Source organism: Anabrus simplex, chromosome 2 (assembly GCF_040414725.1).
Source record: "Anabrus simplex isolate iqAnaSimp1 chromosome 2, ASM4041472v1, whole genome shotgun sequence".
Lineage (NCBI taxonomy): Eukaryota > Metazoa > Arthropoda > Insecta > Orthoptera > Tettigoniidae > Anabrus > Anabrus simplex.
Genome location: NC_090266.1, coordinates 1,040,816,693 through 1,040,843,784, shown reverse-complemented (window position 1 = coordinate 1,040,843,784; position 27,092 = coordinate 1,040,816,693). Strand labels below are relative to the sequence as shown.

Sequence of the window (27,092 nt, the reverse complement as noted above, 5' to 3'; positions counted from 1 at the left end):
GGGAAAAGAAACAACGAGGAAAATTGAACGTAAAACGAAGAGAAGAACTTATAGCTAGGCACAGTGAGATAAATACAGATATAACACATAAGTAATGGTATAGTACAGTAATAAATAAATAAATAAATAAATAAATAAATTAATATTGCATTATGTACACAAGAGAAGACAGCAATGAGAAGAGAAAAAAATGAATATGAAGAAAATGAACTAGGTTAAGTTAAGGAAGAATCGATTAAAGGAGGCATACGAAGAAAAAAATGAGCAAGTTCCTGTCAGAAGATAAAGAGTTAAGGAGGGTTGGTATGCGGATAAATAAACTTCTTTGAACGAGAGAGAGGCGGGAATATGGAATATGAAGGGGCGGATTAGTCCTGGTTTTGCGAGTTGGAACATGTAAGGAAAAGAAGGATGCAGGTTCGGGAGAACGAAATAAACCGTTAACAGCGTTATATAGGAATCTAAGGTCGGCTACTTTCCTGCGACTAGATAACAGGCGAAGGTTTAACTTATCTAGTATCTGATTACTGCTCAAGTTTCGACGATCAGATACTCTGGCTCTAACAATGGCACAGAAGAATGACTGCACATGGTCTATGTGATTCAGATTAGTGAGTGAAGAGGTAGACCAAATAGGAGACACAAATTCAATAATCGGTAGGATGCAAGATACATAGTAGGCTCGGAGGGCGTGGACATCGGTGATGTCAGAAAATCTATACAACAGACCGAGAAGTGACATTGCTCATGAGGTTATCTTTTGTATATGGGGATAAATAACAATTTGCTGTCAAACAACACTCCTAAGTCATTTTGTTCTGTTAGAGTTGGGAACTGGTTACCGAGGAGGGAGTATTTACTGAGAATCGGGGATTTACGAAGCGTGATTGAAATAGAGGAACACTTGGCAGGATTAGGCTTAAGCACCATTCAGAGAGTGAGTTAAGCCCACTCTGTAAGGAGTTTACATCTGATAATGAATCGATTTGTGTGAGTACTTTACAGTCATCTGCAAATAGTAGAATTTCACAAGAAACGGAGGATATAGCGTTAATGAGATCATCAATAAATAGGACAAAAAGAAGCGGACCTAGGACACTGCCCTGTGGGACGTCAGAATGTACCATAACAAGAGTCGAACTGAACCCATCAAGAACCACAAGTTGAGTTCTGGCATTGAGGAAGCTCTGCAGGAGAGTTAGGAAGTGACCATGGATATTAAAACGTTCTGAGAGTTTATAGGAAAGAAGTGCATGGTCTATGGTATCAAAAACCTTTGCAATATCAATGTAGCACACATCCAGCTGAGAACCGGCATTAAGAGCAGATGTTGCACGATGGAGAAGAACAGCCAGATTAGTTAGACAGGAGCTACCAGGAAGAAAACCATGCTGCTGGAATGATATCTAAGGAAATGTGAAAGAAAGAAGATGCTGGTGGATATTCTTTTCACAGATGAGTGACAGGGTGGGTAATATAGAAATCAGACGATAGTTTCTGACATCAGACCTCTTTCCACTTTTAAAAACCGGAGTGATGTTAGCAATTTTACAGTTGTCAGGAAAGTAGCCAGCTAAGAAGCAACAGTTAAATATAACAGCAATGGGATGGGCAAGAGTCGTAGCGGTATTCTTAAGAAAGATAGGACTGAGTCCATCCGGACCAGTAGGTTTGTTTTCTGGCAGGGAAGAAAGTAAAGAATAGACTTCTGACTCAGAGGTGGAAAGAATACTGAGACTATGAGAAGGAACAGAATCAATACACAGAAAATCTGGGAACTGAAGAGGTGAAACAAAATTGGACGCAAAGTAATCGTTGAAAATTTCCGGTCTATTACTCCCACAGGCTAAATTATCATCCCAAGTCACTGTGTCTGGCACACGCTTTGTACTTTTCCTGCTGTTTATCAGAGACCAGAATCTTTTACTATTACTTCTCACTTCTAGGCAGGCAGAGTTTATGTAGTCCTGGTAATCCCATTTTAGAAGCTGTTTATGGTGTTTGCGAAAGTCAGAAAAAGTTATATAGCTGGCTTCAGAAGGTGACATTTTCCTGTCTTTCCAGGCTTTCATTTTATTAATTTCTGCAATTTTGGTGTCACTTTTCTTCCAAGGTGGGCATCTGGCGGATGTTTTACGAGTGGGAACAAGGTCACGGATCACAGCACGAGTCCAGTCATAGAACAGGTCCACTGCTTCTTGGACTTCACCCACTTGCAGCAAGTGCCAGGGTAGAAGAGAGAGGGTGCGATTGACAGCCTACCAATCAACCTTTCGCCACATGGGTACACAGTTCCTGGTATAGGGTCGATGACATTTCGGGGGGGCAGGGAGGGCCAATAGAGAATGTTGCCTCTACAGACTTGTGGTTCGATTTAAAAATATTTCGTCCCACAGAAATAACTGAAGGCTCAGCGGAGCAGAGCAGGTAGTCAAGAAGACTATCCCCACAGGTGTTCTCAAGGACGTACTGTTGGAGGCCTAGGCCCGTAATATAATGGTCGAGATACCACTTGTCGAGGCTATTAGAAGGCACACCTTGCGCAGGGGAATTCGAAGATATAGAGAGATTAAACTCGCCCAGTATAATTACATTAGGATTCAGATTAATGGCTTTCATTGCAGAAGAGGGAAAATTTTCAGAATAATTGAGGGTTGATCGAGGTGGTCTGTAAAAACAAGCAAATAGATATTTGGAATGCTGAAATTTCACTGACCGAGCTCGATAGCTGCAGTCGCTTAAGTGCGGCCAGTATCCAGTATTCGGGAGACAGTAGGTTTGAACCCCACTGTCGGCAGTCCTGAAGATGGTTTTCCGTGGTTTCCCATTTTCACACCAGGCAAATGCTGGGGCTGTACCTTAATTTAGGCCACGGCCGCTTCCTTCCAACTCCTAGGCCTTTCCTATCCCATCATCTCCATAAGACCTATCTATGTCGGTGCGACGTAAAGCAGCTAGCAAAAAAAAAAAATTTCACTTCTACCCAAATGGCTTTACAGTCACTACTTAAATCAGTACGTAGGTTAGCGTGCCAGTTGGATTTAACGGCCAGGAGAACTTCCCCGCCCCGAGATCCACGGTCCGTTCTGAAAATGGAAAACTCTTTGGAAAGAGGGGTTTCCATATCTGAAACAGTCAGTTGACCAACTTTCAGAGAAGGCGACAATATCGAAAGAAGATAGTTCTTGTAGGTAGAGCCCACAGTCAGTAATTTTGTTTTTAAGAGAGCAGATATTCTGATGGTAAACTGAGATCACACTATCCGACGCAGGTTCTGGTTTTATCTCCACATCTCCAGCCAAGAGTAGGAATGTCAACAACAAACTTAAAGTAGACCGAGTAGAAAACCGAGATAATTTACTGGAGGCTGGAATGGAAGCCGGTGCTTCAAGAATGCAAGGGAGGTTTGCAGTCGGCAGTGAAGGAAAATGAAACTCACGAACAGCAGTCAACCAGTTTTCAACCTGAGGTATATTCAATCTTGAGACGGCGAGTCGTACACTCCCGGCAAGGGAGGCTTGGGTACGCCAGCAGCTGCCGTAGCACAGGAATAAAAACAAAGCCGTTTAAATTGTACAGAATTACTTCTGAGCACTTCACAACACAAGGAATCACTGGCTGGATCGTCTAGATGAACATCACTATATTCTTTTGCACACACTACTTGTTTTAACACCAAAACTCCTAAAAGAACACAGAAGAAAAACATACAGTTACTCTCACTCGCCGCCATGCAAACTTTGCTTGGGAGCAAGCATTCTGAAAGTTTATTTAGTCTCACTTAGTGATAATAACAACTTAATGTCTGTATGATACGAAAAAACAAAAAATGAAATAATGTATGTTTCATTGCAAACTCTGGTATCATGCCATTCTTATGTGAAAAGAATCAGTGATTTCCTAAAAATCCATTCTGTGAAATAATTAGAAATGATTGTAATTGAGTAAAAGTTTTCTCAGGTAACTAACTGAGCCCAAATACTTTTATTTTGTACTTTTCCCCATCACTGCTGCTGGTGCGTGGAACAGTGGCTCATCATAATATTCCAGCTATTCGATTCCTGCTATGAGGCAGTGATAGGAATGGGCAGGGCGCGCACTTACCAGAAAATATCAGAGCAGTGTTCACTGCTGTCTTTGGCGGGGTCATTCAGCCTTCGAAACTGCCACTGTTAGAACGCCAGCGTAGTACTGTGAACTTTTATTTAAGATTTCGGTGAAAATTATGGCTGAGAAACGTAAACACAAAAGCTGTGTAAACAGAGAATTAGCAGTGGAAAATTTATAAATTGTCCAATAACGGACCAAGTACATTGGTCTTATAAATTTACTCATTTGGAACAAATATTTCATGTTCCCTATGGGAATCAAGATCTATATCAGCGTAGTACTCTTCGTGAAAAGGGAGAAAATGTGCCGTTTTTCATTTGATCGAGCATTTCATATGATAATATTCCTTTTAAATATGACGTTCCAGTCGGTTAATATTGTACTCGGACAAAAATACTGACGTGTGTGTGATGACTAGGGCTCGGATTTTTACACGACATGTCATTTTTATTCTGGCTTCATTTTCCATGATTAAGTTAATTTTAGCATGTTTTCAACATTTGTGAACATGAAACACCAGTTTTTATAGGTCATATAAATGCATATTTAGCCATATTTCAGTGCTGGGTCATATTTTGGCCAATTATCGAATAAAAGCATACTTTTAGTCATATTTATATAGTATTTAAAATTTCACCATATATTGTTCTAAACATTATTTCATAATACTTGTGCAGCTGTCTAAGGGAAGTTTGTTTGGCAACCTTCACTTTGTGGTTAGCGGGATTTATCAGGAATGTGCTGTCATAGCTTGGGAGTAATAAGTTTTAGAGATATAACTGGAAAAACGTGATCCCATTTTGAATGCTAAACGTATGATTCATTGTAATCTATAATCTTCATATCCATATTGATGAATTACACAATTATAAATAGGAATGGAATTCCACCGTATCAATTCCTTTCCTATTTATAATTGCATGATTTATTGAACATGAGGAAGAAACCCCACTCTCTGTCCTTCCCGATAGAAAACGTTCAGTTTCCTTGTTCTGCGGAGTGAAAAAAAGGGAATTTAAACCACGAACCACCTATGCCCCTCCCCAGTATCCTTTTGTATCTGCTAATGAGCAGTTCAGTGTAGTTTCATGATGCCTAAAATAAAGTGTTCTGACAGTGCGAGGCTGTGAAGTTTTATCAAAGATTTCAGTGAAAATTATGGCTGAGAAATGTTTTACAGTTAAACAATATTGCAATACTGCTAAACACGAAATTTATGTAAACAGAGAATTAGCAGTGGAAAACAGGTGGAGATTGCTGTTTGAGAAACCACACAATAGCTCATCTACATCGAGTAGTGCATGTTCTCATTTTTCTAAGGATCCTTGTGAAATGATGGTTTCATCAAACATTCCTTTATATAAAGTAGAAGTAGACCTACATAGTTTCCGAAAGTTCTCAGAGAAGTACATGACTTATCCCATTCCCTCTGAATCCAAATTAATTAAGAACTATCTGACTTCCTGTTACGATGATACAATGAACAAAATAAAAAATAGTGTGGGCAGTAACAAAATATGGGTGTCCATAGATGTAACTAACAACGTAGACTGTAGATATGTGCCAAATGTTAATGCAGGCACCCTTAAACATGACCAGCCCGAAGAAATATTTCTGTTGACATGTGAGGTGTTGGATAAGGTGAACAACTCCTCCATTGCTGTTGTTTTCGACAATGCAATGAATTTGTTGTGGCCAGCTAAAGTACAACGAGAGAATGTGCTCATCTTTGTAATGAACGCTGCTCCGTACATGGTAAAAGCAGCAAAAGGTCTTCAAATTCTGTATCCAGAAATGGTGCATGTAACGTGTTTTGTGCAAATCGTACATAGAGTGGCTGAAGCGGTTTGAGGAAACTACCCTGAGGTGGATAAATACATTGCTAATGCCAAGAAGATTTTTGTTAAGGCTCTGCTTCGAGTTCAAAAATTTAAAGAAGAGGTACCATTACTACCCATTACACCCAGCTGAACCAAGAAATGTGCATCATTACAGGATGCATTTGACCAACTAACACACACTGGCTTCCCACCCTAAGCCACATACCACCAGCATCCCTAAGAAGATCACAGTCACTGCTTAACTTATGAAAGAAAATAGAAAACAATCCTCACCTCCCTATTCATTCTGACATAGCAGCTTCTCCAGCTAAACGACTGAAATCCAGACACCCTTCTTGGCGTACTGCAATGAATCTACAGGACACCTCCTTTTAATGTATCGGACGCCTGGAAAGAACAATGGCAACAGCAATCCTCGTTACCACATCATCACATCATTCAAAGCCCCTGCAAGTGCCCAGATGGATTTTTCCTTCCCAGACGGCAGTGGAGGACGCTAAACCGAATTAGGACTGGCCAAGGTAGATGTGGAGCCACTCTCTTCAAATGGGGATGGAAGACATCACCACAATGTGACTGCAGAGAAGAGGAGCGGACAGTGGATCACACTGCATTTGAGTGTCCTTTGGATGCTTATCGAGGCTCCATAGAGGACTTACACTGTGTTTCAAGGGAAGTTCTTTTTGGGCTCTCAACTTTTGATATGGAAATTTAGTTATGAACTTGAGATGGTAGTTGTACATATTGTATATAATATTGTGTTCATCATACACTAGCCCTTATAGACTTGTGATTCACCTAGCAGACAATGACAGGGACGATGAATAAAGACTTTATTATTATTATTATTATTATTATTATTATTATTATTATTATTATCATCATCATCACTATTATTATGGCTCCATGGCTAAATGTGTAGCATCTTGGCCTTTGGTGCAAGGGGTTCAAGGTTCAATTTCCGGGATGGGAATTTAAACCTTCACTGTTTTTTTTTTTTTTAATGGAAATAATTACTGTCATTTTTATATTAAAGGAATTGTAAATCATAGCTTGTATGCTTAAACACTGTATCTTTGTAAATTATAGTACGAAAATTATAATGTGTCAGTTTTCTATGAATACATAAATATAAGAAAATAAAACTGACTGTTTATATCGAGCGGAGAATAAATCGAACTGGAACATCTTCAAATGGTCTGTTTTCTGGCCATTATAATGGTTTTTTTTAAATACTGTACGGTACCGCAATCAACATTTCACTGAGTAGTGGTGGAGAGCTTCATAGTCACAACCGAATGGCACTGCTCCACATCCCTCTCAAGTGTGCTTGCTCTCTCACTTCACTGTGACAAAGTCTTGCTATGTAAGCCACCCGCAATTATGTCAGGCCAGGCTGGCTGCAGTGGGCTAGCCTCAATGGGCGCCCAGCTGAGCGCCCCCTTTCTACGGCATTCTCCAATCATGATTACGCATAAGTTGATGGAATTGTAAAATTAACCAAGGCTTCACAACAGGGAAGATATTGGACTGAATTTCCAACTCTTTCATCATTGCCAACAAAATATACATGCAAAAATGAGTGTTTTTATTGTGATGAGGTAACAAACTTCTTATTCTGTGGTAAACTTGGCAGTGAACTTTAAAATTTGGTATAATATTTCCCTCGTGTACCTAATTAGCTCCAAAGGATGTTATTTGAAAACATCGGTTATACATCCTAATGTTCCTTAAAATTTTTCAGACTCAGGATGATCATTAGAGAGGAGGTTGTGCAGAGAATGAGAAGGCTCTCCAATAGGCGGAAGATGTATCTTTCCATTCCTACAACACAGACCGGAGCTTTCTTCTTTACTTTTTTGCGTGACTCCACTTGCAATCAACTTTCTGGCCAACAGCAGAATCATGTCATTACTGTAATCTGTACTGCAGTCGTATTTGAATCCCGATTTTTTTTTTTTTTTTTTTTTTTTTTTTTTTTTTTTTTTTTTTTCTCCACGGGATCAACAGTCTATTTTCATTATATCTCCTAACAGCTTTTTGATTGACTTCAGGATTTTTCTTCGTGTACTTCCTAACAGCCGCTCTATTAACATCAGGTTTCCTTTCAATATTCTTATTAGACTTCCTAGGTTTCTTAATCTAATGCTATCAACAAATCTAGCGCGGCGCTTATTTCCTCTTCGGTTTTCATTGAATGACTGAACTTTTGAACTGTTTTTCGAGTGAGAGGGAGAATTTAGACTATCATCAGGCACAACAGAAATACACCTGTTTTGAGGAAGAGGATGATAATCAGTGAAAGGAAATTCACTGTCGATTTCATCACTGGTAGTGCCCTGGAAACTAACTAACTAACTAACTAACTAACTAACTAACTAACTAACTAACTAACTAACTAACTAACTAACTAACTAACCAACCAACCAACTAACTGGGCTGATTATATTAAGTGATGTAAGGAAAGGGCTAGCGATATCGGGCGGTTTGTTGATGAGGATGGGTAAACCGAGGTATGAGTGGTTCAAAATGCGATGCCATCATGGAACCAGAACACTTAAAACGTAACACAGTCCTTCCCTCACCAGGCTCTTCAGGTTGTAATAGTTCGTTCCCTTCCCGATACACCACCAGATGGTAAGAGTATATTTCACCTGCAACCTCAATTTTGCAGCGGGTGGTGTATGAGGTGGGAAAAGACATGTAAGCCTGGTACTCAACCATGGTTCTATACATGTTTTCACACGGCATCACAGTAAACACTTGAAACCATTGCGAATTGTTACAAATGTTCTGTACGACGCCAACACGCATCTGAGACGCCAGCGAGTCAGTGCCATAGTAAGACAGGCAATAGAAAAAACGGGACCCGTCTCCCTTTGTACGTACAACATTGTGAGGTACCATTACGATGTCAATAGCAATGAGCTCCACGCCTAACTGATTATATTATGGAAAAGAAAAGGAAAATGATATCAGCTATGAGAAACAATTACCTTTTTTTTTACAACTGGCTTTACGCCGCACCGACACAGATAGGTCTTGTGGTGACAATGGGGTAGGAAGGTGGGAATAAAGCGGCCCTGGTCTTAAGTAAGGTCCAGCCCCAGCATTTTGCCTGGTGTGAAAATGGGAAACCAAGGAAAACCATCTTCAGGACTACAGACAGTGGGGTTCGAACCCTCTATCTCCTGAATGCAAGCTCACAGCTGCACACCTCTAACGCACGGCCAATTCGCTCGGTAATTTAATACCAAGAACATATTATTTAACAACATCCATGTAATACAGGTAGTCCAACATGAAATCGAGTAAGTAAACAACAATTTGCATTTCTGACATTTATATTAAAAATTACTAACCTCAGTGGAATAGAAATCTTCAGCCCCATTAGCAGCAGATACCATATGTACAATTTGATTGTAGCGGTTATCACGCAATTCAACATTGTTCCAACCATTTGCTGTCATCATCTTCTCCCATTTCTCCCTTGAGATAACTGAAAGAACAAAGATGTACATTTAACCAGTCCAAAGTATTTACAAAAATATTATTCAATGCATTTCAGAGTGTAAGGCTACTGATATTACAATGGAGCACTTTAGGATAAAATGGTCTACTAAATAACAGACATTTAAATCAATGACAATGTTTAACCTTATAGATGTCTTAGTCCCTAAATTTGTTATTCGAAATGTTCTGCATCCACACAGAAAACATTACAGTAATACATATTTTAATAATAATAATAATAATAATAATAATAATAATAATAATAATTGAACCAAAGGTACGCCAGTCTGGCCAGGTTATCCTGCTACGGTATGGAGTAGACCGCACAGCCAGCAACTCGACACCGAGTGTTGGGCAGCAGGAAATAACCTGACACCCTAAAGGAGCCAACGGCTTACGACGGAGGAGCTCCCTTAGGAGGGTGATGGTCCCTTAGTGGAGGAAATGCCACTAGAATCCATCAGGTAGCGTCTGTACTTCATGTTAGGAGCGGCTACCAACAGCGTCTGTTCTCCATGTTAGGGGCGGCTGAGTTTACACCAATGAAGGCAAGGGGAAACCACACTGGTATAAATTCCCCCAGGAAATCACTATGGCGAGAAATCAGAAAGAAACGGCCCCTAGTCCCGGGCAGCCCTTAAATGGGCGAGGGGTGCTAAGAATCTCCCGGCTCAAATTAGTGAATTCCGCTATAAGAAAGGGGACTTGGAACGTTAGAAGTCTCTATGCAGCTGGCAAGCTTGATAATCTTATCAAGGAAATGGTTAGATTAAAAACACCGTTAATGCGAATTAGTGAAGTTTGGTGGCCTGGTGCAGGTAAATGTCATCGTGATGATGGTACATTCTATTACTCTGGTAGTGAAGATAACGATAAAGATCATAGAAATGGAGTCGGAATCTTTATAAATTATGAACTTACCAAGTATGTCAGCAACTTTGTACCAATTTCTGATCGAATCATGTCATTACAACTTTCATGCTCACCTTTTAACTTAAACATCCTGCAGATATATGCACCAACAGCGGACAAAAAGTATGATGACGAAGTAGAAACATTCTATGAACAACTTGGAACTGTTCTTAAAGACCTGAAGAAGGATGAAATAACTGTCATAATGGGCGATTTCAACACAAAAATTGGTCAAGGGCGTCGTTCCGAATTGGTAGGCGAATTTGGGCTTGGTAAATGCAATGACCGGGGGAGAAAAGCTGTACGAATTTAGTGTAGAACATCAAATGGTTCTCACCAATACATGGTTCAAACTACCAAAACATCGTTTATACACATGGAAAGCTCCTAAAGATGATCCTCAGAATCCTGACTCAACAAAGAATCAAACTGATTACATTCTCATAAATAAGCGTTTCAGAAATTCCATCAAAAGAGTTGCAGCATATCCAGGTGCAGATATTTCCTCGGATCATAATCCACTGATAGCTAATGTAAGAGTTCGTCTGAAAATCATGAAGAATAAGCCTAGAAGAAAGGTACTAAATACCGCTAATCTACAAAATTGTGAAACTCGGCAGAAAATGGCTCAGGATTTGAATAGGCATTTTAAAGAAATCAATACCAATAACTGTGAAACAGCAAATGATTTGTGCAATCAGTTTAAAAGTCGGGTAGAGGTACTTCGTCAAAACAAAGATCAAGAGATACATCCAATGAAGAAAAAGAAATGGATGACAGATGATATTCTTGAACTAATGGAACAACGAAGATTAGTAAAATATGATGCAGAGGAATACAAAAAATTACAACGCCATATAAGGAAAGAAATACGTGCTGCAAAAGAGAACTGGATGAAAGAACAATGTGTGGAAATGGAAATCTTTCAGTCTAAACATGATCTGTTCAATATACATCGAAAATTAAAGGAAATAGCTGGAATGTACAGAAAACGTAACCTTTCTGTACTGGTTGATGCCACAGACAGGCCTATTATTAATGAAGAAGTTTTAAATACTTGGGAAAATTATCTGATGGAAATTTTCTGTGATCAGAGAGGTGAGGAAACTAACCAATGAGCTAATTGTGAAGGCCCTGACATTCTTAAATCCGAAGTGCTATATGCGTGAAAGTTTCAAAAAGCAAGAAATCACCAGGTCAAGATAACATCCCTGTAGAACTTCTTAAAATGATTGATGAAGACAATATCGAATTCTTGGTAAAGTTGTTCAGTACTATATATAATACTGGAGACAGCCCATCTGACTGGCTGTTATCTACATTCATCACGTTGCCAAAGAAGCAAAAGGCATGTAAGTGTAATGATTATAGGTTAATAAGCCTCATGAGCCACACACTTAAAGTATTCCTTCGTGTAATACACAACAGAATCAAGACTAAGTGTGAACAAGACCTCGACGAAACACAGTTTGGGTTCAGAAATTCTTTTGCGCTAAATATCCCAATTCAGAACAGTCTAGATCAACAGCAAGAAGTGTTTGCTTGTTTCATTGATTTTGAAAAGGTATTTGACAGAGTACAACATCCAAAACTTGTAGAAGTCCTAAAGGATATAGGAGCTGACAGCAAAGATATCCGCATTATTGAAAATCTTTACTGGAGACAAAAGTCCGTTGTCTGAATCGGAAATCAAACTACAAACGAGATAGCCATCCAAAGAGGAGTTAGACAAGGTTGTGTTTTATCTCCATTGTTATTCAACCTTTACTCGGATAAAATATTCAAAACAGCTTTAGAAAATCACCAATATGGAATAAAAGTAAATGGTGGCATAATTAACAACATAAGATATGTGGATGATACAGTCATCTTGTGTGACAATTTTGAAGGTCTCCAACTCCTGCTCAATAATATTAGTGCAATAAGTGAGGACATGGGACTAAAAATAAATGTAAATAAGATCAAGTTCATGATCTTCAGCAGATGTGCCAATGCTGAGGCAATCTTACAACTAAACAACCGAGAGATTGAGAGAGTAACCACTTTTAAATATCTGGGTGGCATTGTCACTGAACAACTTGATCCTGAGAAAGAAGTGAAACAGAGGATATCAATAGCACGGAGAATATTTACAAAAATGAAATCTTTCTTTTGCAATGACTACTTAAATTTAAAACTTAGACAGAGGATGGTCAAGTGCTATATATGGTCAGCCTTGCTATATGGTGTGGAAACATGGACTCTCAAGAACATATCAGTGAAACGCTTGGAGGCCTTTGAAATGTGGATCCACCGTAGGATGCTCAGGATTTCGTGGGTTGCACGACTAACTAACCAAGAAGTACTCAAAAGGGCAAGAGCAAGTCGGGAACTCGTTCAAACATTAAAATACCGGAAGATCTCTTACCTTGGCCACATCCTTAGAAATGACCGTTACCTCATCTTACAGCGGATTGTACAAGACAAAATACAAGGTCGAAGAGGTGTGGGGAATAGGCGAACATCATGGCTTGAAAACAACAAAGAATGGACTGGAATTCACAGTGTTGAAAGACTTTTCCACCTAGCAAGAGATCGTACTGCATTCGCCACAGTGATCGCCAATGTCAGGCGGACCTGATATGGTATTGTGAAGAAAAAGACCGAAGGTACACCCGCCCCATACATTTAAATTAAGCGCCTTGGAAAATGCCATCTGAAATATTAAGCTGGCACCAACTAGTACAAGAAGTTTGAACATTTCTCAACAGATGTCGCTACTATAAACTTATGTTGTGCCCTCAGGCGTGAAGATAAACTATTAATATTTGTATGTTAAAGTTTCCTAAACTGAATTGTTTATACTCTGTTTTTGGTGTGCTAAAGTTTACAACACTTCTATCACCTCCTGCCAACTTAAGATGTTGGTCAATGAAAAATATTGTACGTTTATTTTTTGGCCAATCAAAACTTTCTGGTATTTATTTGATTATCCAATGAGAATTCGGGGTGTGTCAGGCCTTAGACCAGAGTTTTCTGGAACTTTCCCCTCGGCTATAATAGCTGGCACTTTTTGGACAAGTTTGTCTTTGTGATCCCTCCAGTCTACAGTCTAGTGTGTGTTGGTAACGGAGGAGAAGGCACCTCGTCCAACTTCGGAAAGTCCACCAGCTCAAGGTAATGGCAGATCCAGTTTAAAATCTGATAGTCTTTCAAAGCTAGCTCGAGGGGAAGGTTTCAAATCTTTAGTAATGAAACTTTAAGTTCTAAAATTTAAATTTCAAACAAGCCGAAAAGAACTTAACCAAAATCACGGAACTATGATTTTGTAACATTTTCTATCTTGTAATTTCTGTAAATTTAATATTTTTCTCCATCTAGTCACGTCAGTAGTATAGGCTTAGCCTCTGTAACGTCGGGCCATACACCCAAATAGGGTTTTATACATTTAATGTAAATTTTAAGGAGCGCAAGAGTTCGCTTCCTTACCATTTTGGTTTTTGCGCCAGTAATTTAACCTTTTGTTTTCACCAATTTATTTCATGTTAAATATATCAGACTGTTGAGCATTTAAGACAGTGAAATTTTGTTAAATGTAGGTTGTGCCTTTGATAGGCCTGGAAAGTGTGAATTTTTGGAAATAGATTCCTAAGTGTAAATTTGTAAAGCAAAGATGCTCTTACTAGTAGTGTAAAAGAAATTGGGAGATCTGTCTCCTTGACTAGCCGGCCCCGTGGTGTAGGGGTAGCGTGCCTGGCTCTTACCCGGAGGCCCCGGGTTCGATTCCCGGCCAGGTCAGGGATTTTCGCCTGGACTTGAAGGCTGGTTCGAGGTCCACTCAGCCTACGTGATTAGAATTGACGGGCTATCTGACTGTGAGATAGCGGCCCGGTCTAGAAAGCCAAGGCTAACGGCCGAGAGGATTCGTCGTGCTGACCACACGACACCTCGTAATCTGCAGGCCTTCAGGCTGAGCAGCGGTCGCTTGGTAGGCCAAGATCCTTCAAGGGCTGCAGTGCCATGGGGTTTGGTTTGGTTTTTTGGTCTCCTTGACTATTTTTTGAAAGGAGCAGTAGTGCTCAGGTAAAAATTGTAATTGGAAGCTTCAAGCTCAGCCTGTAAACTTGTTATCTGATTATTTTAGACTTCCCTAAAAGTGTTTTTCAAGCTTACGAGATAACTTTTGCAAATAATTGTTAATTACTTGGCAAAGTATTAAGATTTGAAAACGGGAAAAAAGGGGAAAAGTTAAGAAAAGAAATAAAACTGCCAATTTTAAAGTTTTAAGTCATCTTTCGATTTTCGTATATCCACCCATTCGTGCCCGCACCTTCTTTCACCTCTGCTCTCCATAATATCTTCGTAACAATAATAATAATGGTTTCACGTCCCACTGACTACTTTTACGTTTTCTGATATGAGGTAGTGGAATTTTGTCCCTTAAGAGTTCTTTGCGTGCCAGTAAATCTACAGACACGACACACTGCTCGAATCTAAAGTCGGTATATCGTACAAAACTAGCAGACTACATAATTGAAAGCGTCGCGACGCCATCCTCAACCGCACAGAAGATTACCGTAAAAGAGTCCGCCCAACAAGCAATAAAATTTGAAGTAGACAGTTAGATGTTGGCGCGAGGTGGCAAGTAAAACCACACAGCACTGCTCCCCTCATTTTAGCTTCAAAGAGTTGTTCATGTAGAAGACTTTATGGCTATCGATAAACATGTGCCGAACTACGGTAAAAATGAGGATATGAACACTGTTAACGAAACTGTGGAAGAACTGGTTGAGAATAGTGGTGGTGGTGGTGGTGGTGATGATGGCACTGGAGATACCGCTTCTGTTGTTGATTTTGATGGTGTGTCAGAACCTCAACGTGCAACGCAAAAACATAGAGGTAAGGTAAGGGTTATTCTGCCCGAAGGCACGTCCTAACCTCCGCAGAGGTGTTCCTGAGCCGGAGTTTACGTGCGGTAGGGTGGCCAGTTCCTTTCCGCTCCTCCATTCCCTTACCCCCGCCAACAGCGCGTGGCAACCCATCCAACTCCTGACCACGCCCAATGTTGCTTAACTTCGGAGATCTCACGGGATCCGGTGTTTCAACACGGCTACGGCCGTTGGCCAAGAACATAGAAATGTTGACTTTTTTTGCTACTTTCTTAATGCCCTTCTACCTCACTGCAGTATTTGGGAAAGAAAGTAGTAGAGTGTCGATAATCCGAACTAACTGAAGTCCAGCACTGCTCGCAATATAGATTCGTTCTGATTTTCGAACACAGAGCAAAAACGACATAAGAAGCCGTTTTCAAAGTGAAGTATATGATGGCAGAAATGGGCGATCTTATCCGCACATAACGTAACCATACCACCGTTTGCAGTACAGACAACAGCTAGAAGAGCTGAGACTGTGGTAATATACTGCCAGATTGTCGAATGTAACTTATATGGAGCCTTATTGCCTTTGCTGGCAGGACCTAGTGTTTACAGTGCACTATGTCTTCTGGTGTGGGCTAGAGTAATTTTGTTACTTTCATTGATCTGTGTCTGTCTTATACTTGGCTTTGACAATATGAAAGTGACTGAGGTATGAGCGATGCTAGTAATGCCATTCCTTCTGCAGCCAGTCCCTGCTATGAGTGGTGTGAAAATGTTGCTCATAGGGTCGGTTGGTGCATGCATTTCAGTGGGCTTGGCAGACTGATACGTAATAGCAACTTCTGGCTCGGTGAGGAAAGCAAGGGGAAACTACCTCACTCCTCATTTCCCTAGTACGCCTCTTCAGTGATGCCTAGGCCATCTATGGCAGCTGATGGCAGAGCTGTTGAGGATCCAACCAGCCTTAGGGCTGAAGACTGAACATACATACATGAAGCTTTACTGCTTCAAGTTCACCTCGCAGGTGCTGAAGGGTGCGTGTCGGAGAATCTTCTTGCATGACGGCTACTTCCAACTCATCATAAATATTACATACGCATACATCAAAAGGTACACTACAATATAACTAACAGCTGAGTAATTAGGAGCCCATGCATCATCGTCGTTTGATACCTAACCTCAGAAGCCGTTAGACTAGTAATGACCTGCTACAACGTTGAGAATCAGCTTCCCTAAACATGAGAATTTTTTTGGGGCAGTTTATCATAGCCCAAATGTATGTGTGTGGTGCATTATTGTAGTTCTTTACTTTTATTATAGGAATAGTGCTGCTGTTTCGACTTTTACAATACACAGAATAGCACACTGATGTATGTTCTTTTCCCTTTTGAAATCTGCACGCACAGAAGAAAGACAGGCCAAGAACATATGTATCAATAAATTAAATCGAAATATTTGGAAGAATGCAAGTTTAACATGCTTGTTCCAGATGAATGACTTTCGTAGCAAAAACTCGTGTGTCCAACGACAAGATGATAATGCCACCAAAGCACGCATGTCCACACATGCCCCGAGTGTCATATCCTTTTACTGGACCAGAATTCTTAGGATCATCAAGCAACGTTCGGTCCTAATGACACCATGCTATTTGTATTTGTTTGCCTTGTGCAATTCGTTACACAAACAGATAAATTCCTTCACACGGCAGGTCATACAAAAGTATAACTTACGGAAAATGAGGATTAAAACTCAAGTAAAAATTTTACGTGAATTAAAAAAAAACACACACACACACACAGACATGGACAGCAGCATACATACATACATACATACATACATACATACATACATACATACATACATACATAACGTACCGGGATACATCGATGAGGAAAAAGCTGAAGTTAAGAGTAATAAAAAGAGTAAATAGACTTATGCAAATATGATAGTTCTGGAGCTTAGTAAACTATTCCGACACATGATAAACAGCTGAAAGTAAGGAATACTGGTGAAAATCTCATCAGTCAATTCCGCGAGAGACATTTATTTTCCTACGATAACCCTCACCTCGTTGCCCAGCCGGGTCATAGTTTCGGCAGTCAGTCTGTTTCTGGCGTGAAGAGCTTAGAAAAAACAAATTATAGGCATTTCTTGTTCGTTGCTGTAGTCCGTTGTAGTTCTTACTTTCAATATCATATTCCCTGGCAATATAGTGATAATATAATATATACCATCTCTCAGAATAGTTTTCTAAGATCCAGGATTATCAATTTGCATATATGCATATTTACTTTTATTTATTACTCTTGACTTCAGTGTTCGTTTTCTCATAGATGTGCGTAATAATAATAATAATAATAATTGCTTTACGTCCCACTAACTACATTAACGGTTTCCGGCGACGCCGAGGTGCCGGAATTTAGTCCAGCAGAAGTTCTTTTACGTAAAATTAAATCTACCGACACGTATTTGAGCACCTTCAAATACCAACGGACTGAGCCAGGATCGATCCTGCCAAGTTGGGGTCAGAAGGCCAGCGCAAGACAGACTCCAATCCTCAGACCTTAATGCTACTTTCGATCGTTCAAAGATGGCGAATCGAGTAGCCGGACTTGTTGGAAATGTGGGTTTGTTTTGGTTTGTTGTTATCGTATGTAGTCTGTGTCATTTCATGAAAGATGACGATAAATGTTAGTTTCCTTTTGTAGAATATAAGTGTGCGAGTGTATTTATATAAGCCAGTGGACACTTAGGATCTGTAATTATATGCAGTAATGTGATAATGTGAAGCCTCCGTGGCTCAGGCGGCAGCGCGTCGGCCTCTCGCCGCTGGAGACCGGGGTTCAAATCCCGGTCACTCCATGTGAGATTTGTGCTGGACAAAGCGGAGGCGGGACAGGTTTTTCTCCGGGTACTCCGGGTTTCCCTGTCATCTTTCATTCCAGCAACACACTCCATTCTCATTTCATAGCATCTATCAGTCATTCATAAATCACTTTGGGAGTGGCGACCCCATCGTAATTAATAGCCTATATATATGATTCATTCATTACATCCCTGACTCGGTCAATGACTGGAAAACAGTTTGTAGGTTTTCATTTTCAATGTGAGAATGTGTTTGTTTTGTGAACCAGGTTTAAGTCTAACTATGGTAATGCCTCTCATACAACTATACTAAGTTTTGTATGGAATAAAACATTAAAAGAGAAATGGATTAGAAATATACATCGTGATTATTTTGAAGTCGATGACAAAACTGTAGTGTGCATACATCATTTTGAGAATAAGTCTGAGTTTAGGGAAGACTTTTCTCTAACTCCAAACGCTGAACTTATTGGTGGTCCTATTCTCATTTAGATAGAATATAAGTGATATTGTGATATTCCGTCAGTGCCTATGCGCTTCCAAGTGTCTAGTGATTTAGATGCAAGTGTATTTTACAATTATCCGTGCTTGCCTGCAGAAATATTTGGCTAGAGCTTGGTGTAACAAAACTTATACCAGTCTAGCTTGAGCAAGCGGCGAGAGAGGACGTGTTGTGTAGTGCGTGCCGTGAAGTATGGTGGGAGTTGAACAGTACCGGGCCGCTATCGGGAGGTGGCAGTGGAAGCAGGGGAAGAATTCTAAGAATGGTTTGGAGAGGAAAGAAGAGCTGGGAAAGATGGGTGAAGATGGGTGAAGCGGTACTGGTGGCGGTAGTGATAGCTGTGCTTCTGGTCATTGCCGAGGGGGGGGGGATAAACCCCGGTCCGAATACCAGCGGCAATTTCACCTGAGAAGACTTGGAAGCCATTAAGGAGCTAGTGAAGGAAGTTATACAAGAAACTTGCCCTTGGGCCAAATGAAGGAAATGATGAAAGAGCAATCAAAGGAGATAGGGAATACGAAGAAATGGCTGGAAGCAAAGACAGAAGAAACTATGAAGAAAACGTGTAGCAACGAGAAAGAAGTAGAGCTGTTAAGAGGGAAAGTAAAAAAATCTAGAAAAGGAGGTGTTGAAGTTGAAGAAAGAAGCAGAAGTATGCAACCAGGAGAGGATAAAAAAATCCATATTTGTTAATGGTGTCCAGGAAGATGAGAAGGAAGGCAAGGTGGACGTAATTTGTAAAGTGGTGGAGGTTATCCAGAACAAGATGAAAATAAATTTTAGTGAAGTGGATGTAGACGATGTGGAAAGAGTAGGTAAAGCTTAAGGTCGCAGACCAATTAGAGTAAAGTTACTATCTTCTTTAATGGCAGAAATAGTGTTAGGGAATGCCAGTAATTTATAAGGACAAAAAATCTGGGTTAAGAGATATATGGGTAAAGAAGGAAGTGAAAATATGAAAACTTTGAAGCGGCATCTATGGAGAGCAAGACATCAAAGGCTGAAGGTACACATAAGGGGGCAGCGGCTGGTGGTGTCAAATGGAAAACGGTTTCGAGAGTGGCCGGTGTCAAAACGGAAAGTGATGTACAATTATGACAGAACGAAGGAGGAAGTGATGGCAAGACAAGATGGAAGGAAGGACGCAGAGCGAGTTATGGAACGTGTGGAGGAAGGTGAAGAGAGCTACCTAAGTGGAAGTGGGCAGCGCAGTGCAGATGTGGAAAAAGGGAGTCGGGAAGTAGCAAGCGAGGGAGGGAGAGACTCAAGAATCGTTAAGAGAAGAGTGCAGTGGTCAAGTGAACAGTAAAGGTGGTGACATGCATGACGAACAGAAAGGAAAGGAGCTATGAACAAGGGAAGAAGTATGAGTCTAAAAGACTTGTGACCCAGCTCGATAGCTGCAGTCGCTTAAGTGCGGCCAGTATCCAGTAATCGGGAGACAGTGGGTTCCGTGGTTTCCAATTTTCACACCAACAAATGCCAGGACTGTACCTTAATTAAAGCTACGGCCGCTTCCTTCCACTTCCTAGGCCTTTCCTATCCCATCGTCGCCTTAAATCTGTGTCGGTGCGACGTTAAGTAAATAAAAAGGCTTGTTGGGTAGAAGATATAAAGGTTTGGAGGATAAAGAAGGAAGAGAATGACAAAAATGTTAAGGAAGGGAGAAACGTAGGCAGAAAGTGAGAGGGCTATGGTAACAAAAAGCAAGAATAGGGGAGGAAACCTGGAAGGGGGAGGGGAGGGTAAGTTATAGCAAAATTGGAAAATAGGGTTTGTAAATATTGAGGGGCTGTTAGGCAAATTAGGTAATAAAAAGGTTAAAGAAGTAGTGGAAAGTTACAATAATGTGGCACTCTTGGAGACATGGCTTGAAAGAGGGAAGGAGATAACATGGGAAGGGTTTGTGGTTAAGTATAAATACAAAAGAAAGGAGCAGAATAAGGGGAGAACACCGGGAGGAATAGTGGTTCTAATAAAGGAAGAAATTAGTGGACTAGTAGAGGATATTGAACGGAGATGCAAGAAGTGATCTGGATTGGACTGAATATGGGGAGGGAAGAAGGGTTAAGAAGATAAGTTTAGCATTACATATTGCCACCCTAGAAGTTCGTTATACACAAATAAAACTTTTTTGAGGAGTTATTGCTGAAAATTAGTATGATAAGAGGGAAGTCTGAAGAAGAAGATGGTATGTTATTTGGGGGACTGGTATGCGAGAATAAGGGAGCAGAGCCCAGTGTACAGTAAAGAAGATAGAAAAGAAATGAGGGAAAGTACAATAAGTGAAGATACAGTCATAAACAGTTATGGAGATAAACTTTTAGAAATGTGTGTAGCAGGAAATTTATATATTCGAAATGGTTGCAAAGAGGGCGACAGGAAGGGGAAGCTGACTTATGGACATAGTAATAAGCTCAGAAGATATGTTAGAAGAAATCATAAGGATGGAGGTAGGAAACTGGGTTGAATCACATCATTTTCCAGTGTGGGCATTGATAAAAAGGAGGGTGGGATGGACAAGAAGAGAGAGTTAAGGAACAGTGATGTACTGGTTAGAAGGTATATTGAATATAAATGGTCAGAGAAAGCAAAACAGGAATTGGATAAGATAATAAAAGAGGAGTTACAATTAGTAAGGTATGGGTGGGAGGTTGCGTTGGAGGAAAACAACATAGATAGAGCCTTGGAACTGATTTTATACCCAATCAAAAGGGTAGCTCAGATAGACAGAGGCAGGAGGAATAAGAGGAGAGAGGGGGAAGGATGGTACAGTAAGTAGTGTAAGGAACTGTGAAATAGGGTTATGGGTGCATTAAAAGAGTGTAGAAAAAAGGTGGGAGTACAGAAAGAGAAGTTTTCTGTAAATTAAGGAAAGACTACAAAAGTGAAATCAGCGAGAGATAAAGGTTATGGATGAAAGAAGAAATGGAAGCAGTAAATAAAGAGTGTAAGACGAATAAAATGGAAAAAAATGGGAGAGAATAAACAGAATTAACAAGGGTGAAAAGAGATTTGAGAAACCAAGTATCAAGGATGAGCAGTGGGTGAACTATTTTAGTGAACTACCTGGAGGGGGGGAAGGAATGGTACAGAAAGAAGGGAGAAGAAGTTATTTGGAGAGATAGGTGGTATTGATATATGAACTGGACAAATAAATTTCAAAAGAAGTTATAGAAGTGATAGGTAAAATTAGGGGTAGGTCTGCAGGAGGATGCAATGGTATTAATAATAAGTTTTGGAAAGAATTAAGCAAAATTGGGCTGATGATAGAGGGTGTAGGGAAGTTATTTAACAAGATTTTTGAGGGGAGAAAGTATCCAAAAGAATGGGAAACAGGAATTGTGTGTCCAATATATAAGAAAAAAGGTAATAAAACACTAACAATTATGCTGTTAGATTCTCTAAGTAAAATTTAACAGGAGTTTTAGCAAAGAGATTAAGAGACTGGGCTGAAGAGAATTCGGTTTTGTCAGATTTCCAAGGGGGCTTTAGAAAAGGAAAAAGCGGTAGACAACATAATGACAGTGAAGATGATTTTAGATAAATACATGAGTATGGGAAGAGGCAAAGTTTATGTAGCGACAATTGATTTTGAAAAAGCACTTGATATGGTAAACAGAAGTGCGTTAGTAGAAAAATTGGGCAGGATGGGGGTTTCTGGGAAGATGATACGTGCAGTGGAGGCGATATATAAGGTGGACAGGTGCTGTGTTAAGTTGGAGGAAAACAGGTTAAGTAGGCCATTAGAGTGTAAGGTGGGTTTAAAACAAGGTTGTAAATTGTCCTTGATATTGTTTATTATATTAATTAACAACATTTCGGATGGACACGGTGGGAATAATTGGGCGGCGCCAGTTCTAAATGGGATGCAGATACTGGGTCTGATTCTTGCGGACGATGTGGTATTGCTGACTTTAACTTCTGGTGGGATGCAGCAAAGTTTAAATGCAGTGTCAGAATATGCAAAGGAATGGGCCATGAAAATTAACGGCAGTAAATCTAAAGTGTTAGTAATGCAGAAACATGAAGGGAGAAAAAAAGAAATGACCTGAATGGTCCAGGGAGAGAAGATAGAACAAGTAAATAAGTTAGAATACTTGGGAGTGTTTTTAAACAGAAGAGGGACATGGGAGGAGCAAATTAAGAGAGCAAGAGGAAAGGGGATGGCAGCCTTAGCCATAGTCAAAATTTTAGTGACTAAATTTCTGGGAATAAGCTATAAAACTGTGAGGTTAGTCTTAAGACCAGTAGTATTTGGCAGGGTAATGTATGCGGCCAAAGTATGGGGGATGGAAGAGAAGAGGGTTATCTTAAGACAAATTATGAGTAAATTTGGAAAGGCAGTGATGGAGCTCCCCCCGCGAACAGCAAATGCTGGGGTGGAATTAATGCACAGAGAAGAAATGGAGGTTGAGTGTGTGAAAAGAGTAATCAAATAGTGGATGGGTTTGAAAAGAGGGGAAAGAGGGAGGGTTCTTCAGGCTGTGTACAAACAACAAAAGAAAAGCATGTATAAGGTGTGCTGGCTAGAAAAAAATTAACTATACTTGGAGAGGGTGGGAATGGGGTACATGGTGGGAAAGGTTTGGAGGAAGAAGGAAGTTAGGGGACAGAGGGTCCTTTTAAGGAGGATCAGAGATATTCAAAGACAGAAATTGATAGCAGAGTGTAGGAAAAGGGGATTGCTTAATGTTTTTATCAAAGTAATGGAAGTGTCAGTGTTAAATATTAGGAATATTGTATTAATGAGTTACATTCTTCCAGTTTTTTACCTGGAACATTTAAAACTGATTTACTCAAAGGGAGATTTGAAAAGTATAGGCAATTATGTATAGGTCAGTACAATGTTGGTGTCAGGCAGGTGTATGAGGTAGAGAAGAAGCTTCACTTGCTGTCTGTAATTAGGCTATATATTATTCAGAGAGATCAGATGTACCAAATACTGACATTGAGATTCCTTCCCTATATGATAAAAGAGAAGTTAATTCCTCAGAAATTATTGAAAATTCCAATTAAAATTTACCTGTTCCCACATGCATAGCAGATTATTGTAGCTACTCTGTTTTGAAATACACAAAATGTGAGTTTTGTAAAGATATTCTTGTGTTAAATGACGTTTAGATGATTAGGCAATGTATTCCCTAGAACAGAATGCAAGTAGAGGAAACTACTTACTCCGTGCTCTGTCGTAAATGTGGTTGGCACTACTTATCTGACTGTACAGAAATTGAGTGATGGGTTTGAAACTGACTTTCTAAAAGTGCCAAACCAAACACAACTGGTTTCAAACCTAGATTGGAATTCAGTTTTAATGAATGAACTGCTCTTACAGTTCAATATATCTGCAAAAAGAATAACATGGATTTCAACCAACATATTTCTCAATAATTACACTAAACAGAAAAATCAAAGCATGGTGAAGAATGCTGCTGTCCCTGGAAAGAAAAACATATTATGTGAAAGTAAATGAAGCCTGAATTGAACTTTAATTCTATATAGTGTCCTGATTTTGTGTGGTGGAACATGATTGTGATACATCCTGTACATAGAGGTTGTAACAATATTTCTATTCATTATTACTCTGTATTCCTCAAAACTACACTGCCTGACAAAAAACTGAAGCACCCAGAAGAAGAGGAAACCAAATGAAAATGCACATGTTGATTACAAAATAGAGTAAACTTTACAAAGAACTTGGTAGTACGTCGAGGTTCCGGTACTCGACGTACCGAGCAATAATAATGTTATTTGCTTTACGTTCCACTAACTACATTTTTACGGTTTTCGGAAACGCCGAGGTGCCGGGATTTTGCCCCGCAGGAGTTCTTTTACATGCCAGTAAATCTACCGACACGAGGCTAACGTATATGAACACCTTCAAATACCACCGGACTGAGCCAGGATCGAACCTGCCAAGTTGGGGTCAGAAGGCCAGCGCCTGAACCGTCTGAGCCACTCAGCTCGGCGTAGCCTACTTATCAGTATGATGCTGCACGCCCCTCTGCCCTGGATGCATGCACTTATTCAGTTGGGAACAGTGTCTTAAGCCGTTGTATCATCTCCTGAGGCAAGCTGGTCTACAACTGTTGCAAATGGTGCTTGATATCCTGGATACTGGCACTGGGACGGAGTTGACTTCCGAGCTGGTCCTACATATGTTCTATCGGGGACAGATCTGGAGATCTTGCTGGCCACGGGAGTACCTCAACTTCACGCAGACCGTTCACAGAGACACGTGCCGTGTGTGGACGAGAACTCTCCTGTTGAAAAATGCCACCAAAATACTGTCGCATGAAAGGTAACATATCGTCGTTGCCGGACAAAACCTCCTATGTGATAATATTTTTGGAGATATACTGACCCGCAGCACATACATTATGAAGAGCGAGAATGCCTTGACAATATTCACACAATATTGCACCTTAGAAGACAGAACATTACCGGCCAAAGTTCTGAGCTAAAAAATTTCACATAGGAGGTTTTGTTCCGGCAGCGACGATATAAGGACGCAGGATGTCCGTGACGTACCGTTTAGCCGTCAAGAGTTCCCTCAATCACTACCAAGCCTGAAGTCGTACCTGATGGTTTCCCCACACCATGACGCCAGGAGTAATATCGCTGTGCCTCTCCAAAATATTGGAAGAATGGGACCTCTCACAAAGTCGCCGCCATACTTGCAGACGATGGCCCTCCGGGGTAGTGCAAAACCGCAATTCATCGCTGAACACAATGCAACGCCATTCATCAGCAGTCCATGCTTCACTGTCACGGCAACATTCCAAACGCAGACGTTTGTGTTATGGTGATAACAGCAGCCTATGCATGGGACGGTAATTCCCTAGTCCGGCTGCTGCTAGTCTCCAACCAATGGTGAATGATGACACGGAATGTTGAAAAGAGTCCATTACTTGTTCTCGGAAGGCAGGCGCAGATGTGAAGGGGTTACGGTGTGCTTGGTACAAAATACGGCGATCCTCCCCTCGGGCGATCAGACGTGGTCGACCGGAACCTCGACGACGAGTACGCCTGCCCTCACGTTCCCATGCAGTCCAATATCGGGTGAATGTCAGATCCGAATGCCCCGCAAATCTGGATATTGCATAATTCGACCAGCCGGCCAAATGGAGACCCATAATGAGGCCCCTTTCAAACTCTGTCAGGTGATAACGCTGTCTCACACGAGTTTGCGGCATCTTCGTGTACTTCACAGTGATCACTCAACATCTGACACTGTTCACGCCCCTTATGCACTCTGGTGGATGTTCTATCCGTCATATATTATTTCGACTCTAATCATTTACATAACTGTCGATGTTTTGTATGTGTACGACGTTACGTTGACATCAGACCATTTCTTGTGCGTGCTTCAATTTTTTATGTCAGGTAGTGTATTATGATTAACACAGCTATTAAAGATATATTAATGTTTTCATTATTAAAATGGTAATTTGGGTGTAGTTAAAACAAAGGCCTAATTAAGCCATCTTTCCTTTTGTAAGTTTCTGGATTTTCAGTGTCAAAACAGGTAAGTTACAGTGTATGAAATAATTGATGTAAGAATGATTTTATTAAATTGTGAAATGATGTATGTCACTAGAAATATAATATTTACTAGTACGGAAGCCTGTCTTTCGACAGTCGAAATTACTATCCATAAAGTATTTGGAAATTCTACATGGACTACTACTAATTCTCATGCATAAAATGTACAGGTTTCATTCGACATTCGAATGGAATCAAAAGAGGTTTTGTTGTATTTCCTTACAAGCCATATCGAGTGCAGATGTAGTTCGGAAGTGTACTGTTGAGAAAGCTACATACAACTGTCCTAAACACTGGAGTGGGGAGATTCATTCCAACTTTAAAATTTACCGCGATGACTTATTCACAATAGAGAAGGCTAAAGTTAGAGGAAATTGCCTCCATTCAAGAACGAATGGTATACGCGGATTCACAGCTGCTAAATATATTTTTGCAATAAACACGATTTTTCTGAAGCTGAGTCTGTCTAAATTTCTGCATGAACGATATTTTTGTCTAGATTCCGTAGATTCAATCTCGTTCTACTGCACAAGCCACCTTTATTGACTCCGACGGATTTCTGATGAAGTGGTGGATGCAGCAAAAGCGATGGCGTAAATTCCAAAATCGATTATGCTAGGCACATGATATACATGATATAATAATGGCATGCGGCCTCCGAAGAGGCCTGGTGCAGGTCTTTTGAGTTTACGCCGTATAGGCGACCTGCGTATCTGTAAGGATGGGGCCCTATCCATGATACATTCTAATGGTGAAGACGGTACACACACCCAGCCACCGAGCCAATGGAATTAACCAATAACGGTTAAAATCTCCGACCCGACCAGGAATCGAACCGTGCTGGCCTCTGGCCCACGGGGTCCCGGGCTTGTGTATCTACGTCATCATGGCGAATATGAGCCTGTCTTCGCTGATAGAAACGTATTTTCTTTAAAAAAAGTACAAAAG

The 27,092-nt window shown here is 40.4% G+C and overlaps 1 protein-coding gene across 1 annotated transcript in view; it reads right to left on the bottom strand.

Annotated features, from left to right (window-relative positions):
- LOC136863268 (TRPL translocation defect protein 14) overlaps nt 1–27,092 on the bottom strand; it is a 476,558-nt gene that overhangs the window by 123,430 nt on the left and 326,036 nt on the right. The window contains exon 6 of the mRNA XM_067139653.2: nt 9,314–9,450. Coding sequence (XP_066995754.1) covers nt 9,314–9,450 — 137 coding nt within the window. The remainder of the gene's footprint in view (nt 1–9,313; nt 9,451–27,092) is intronic.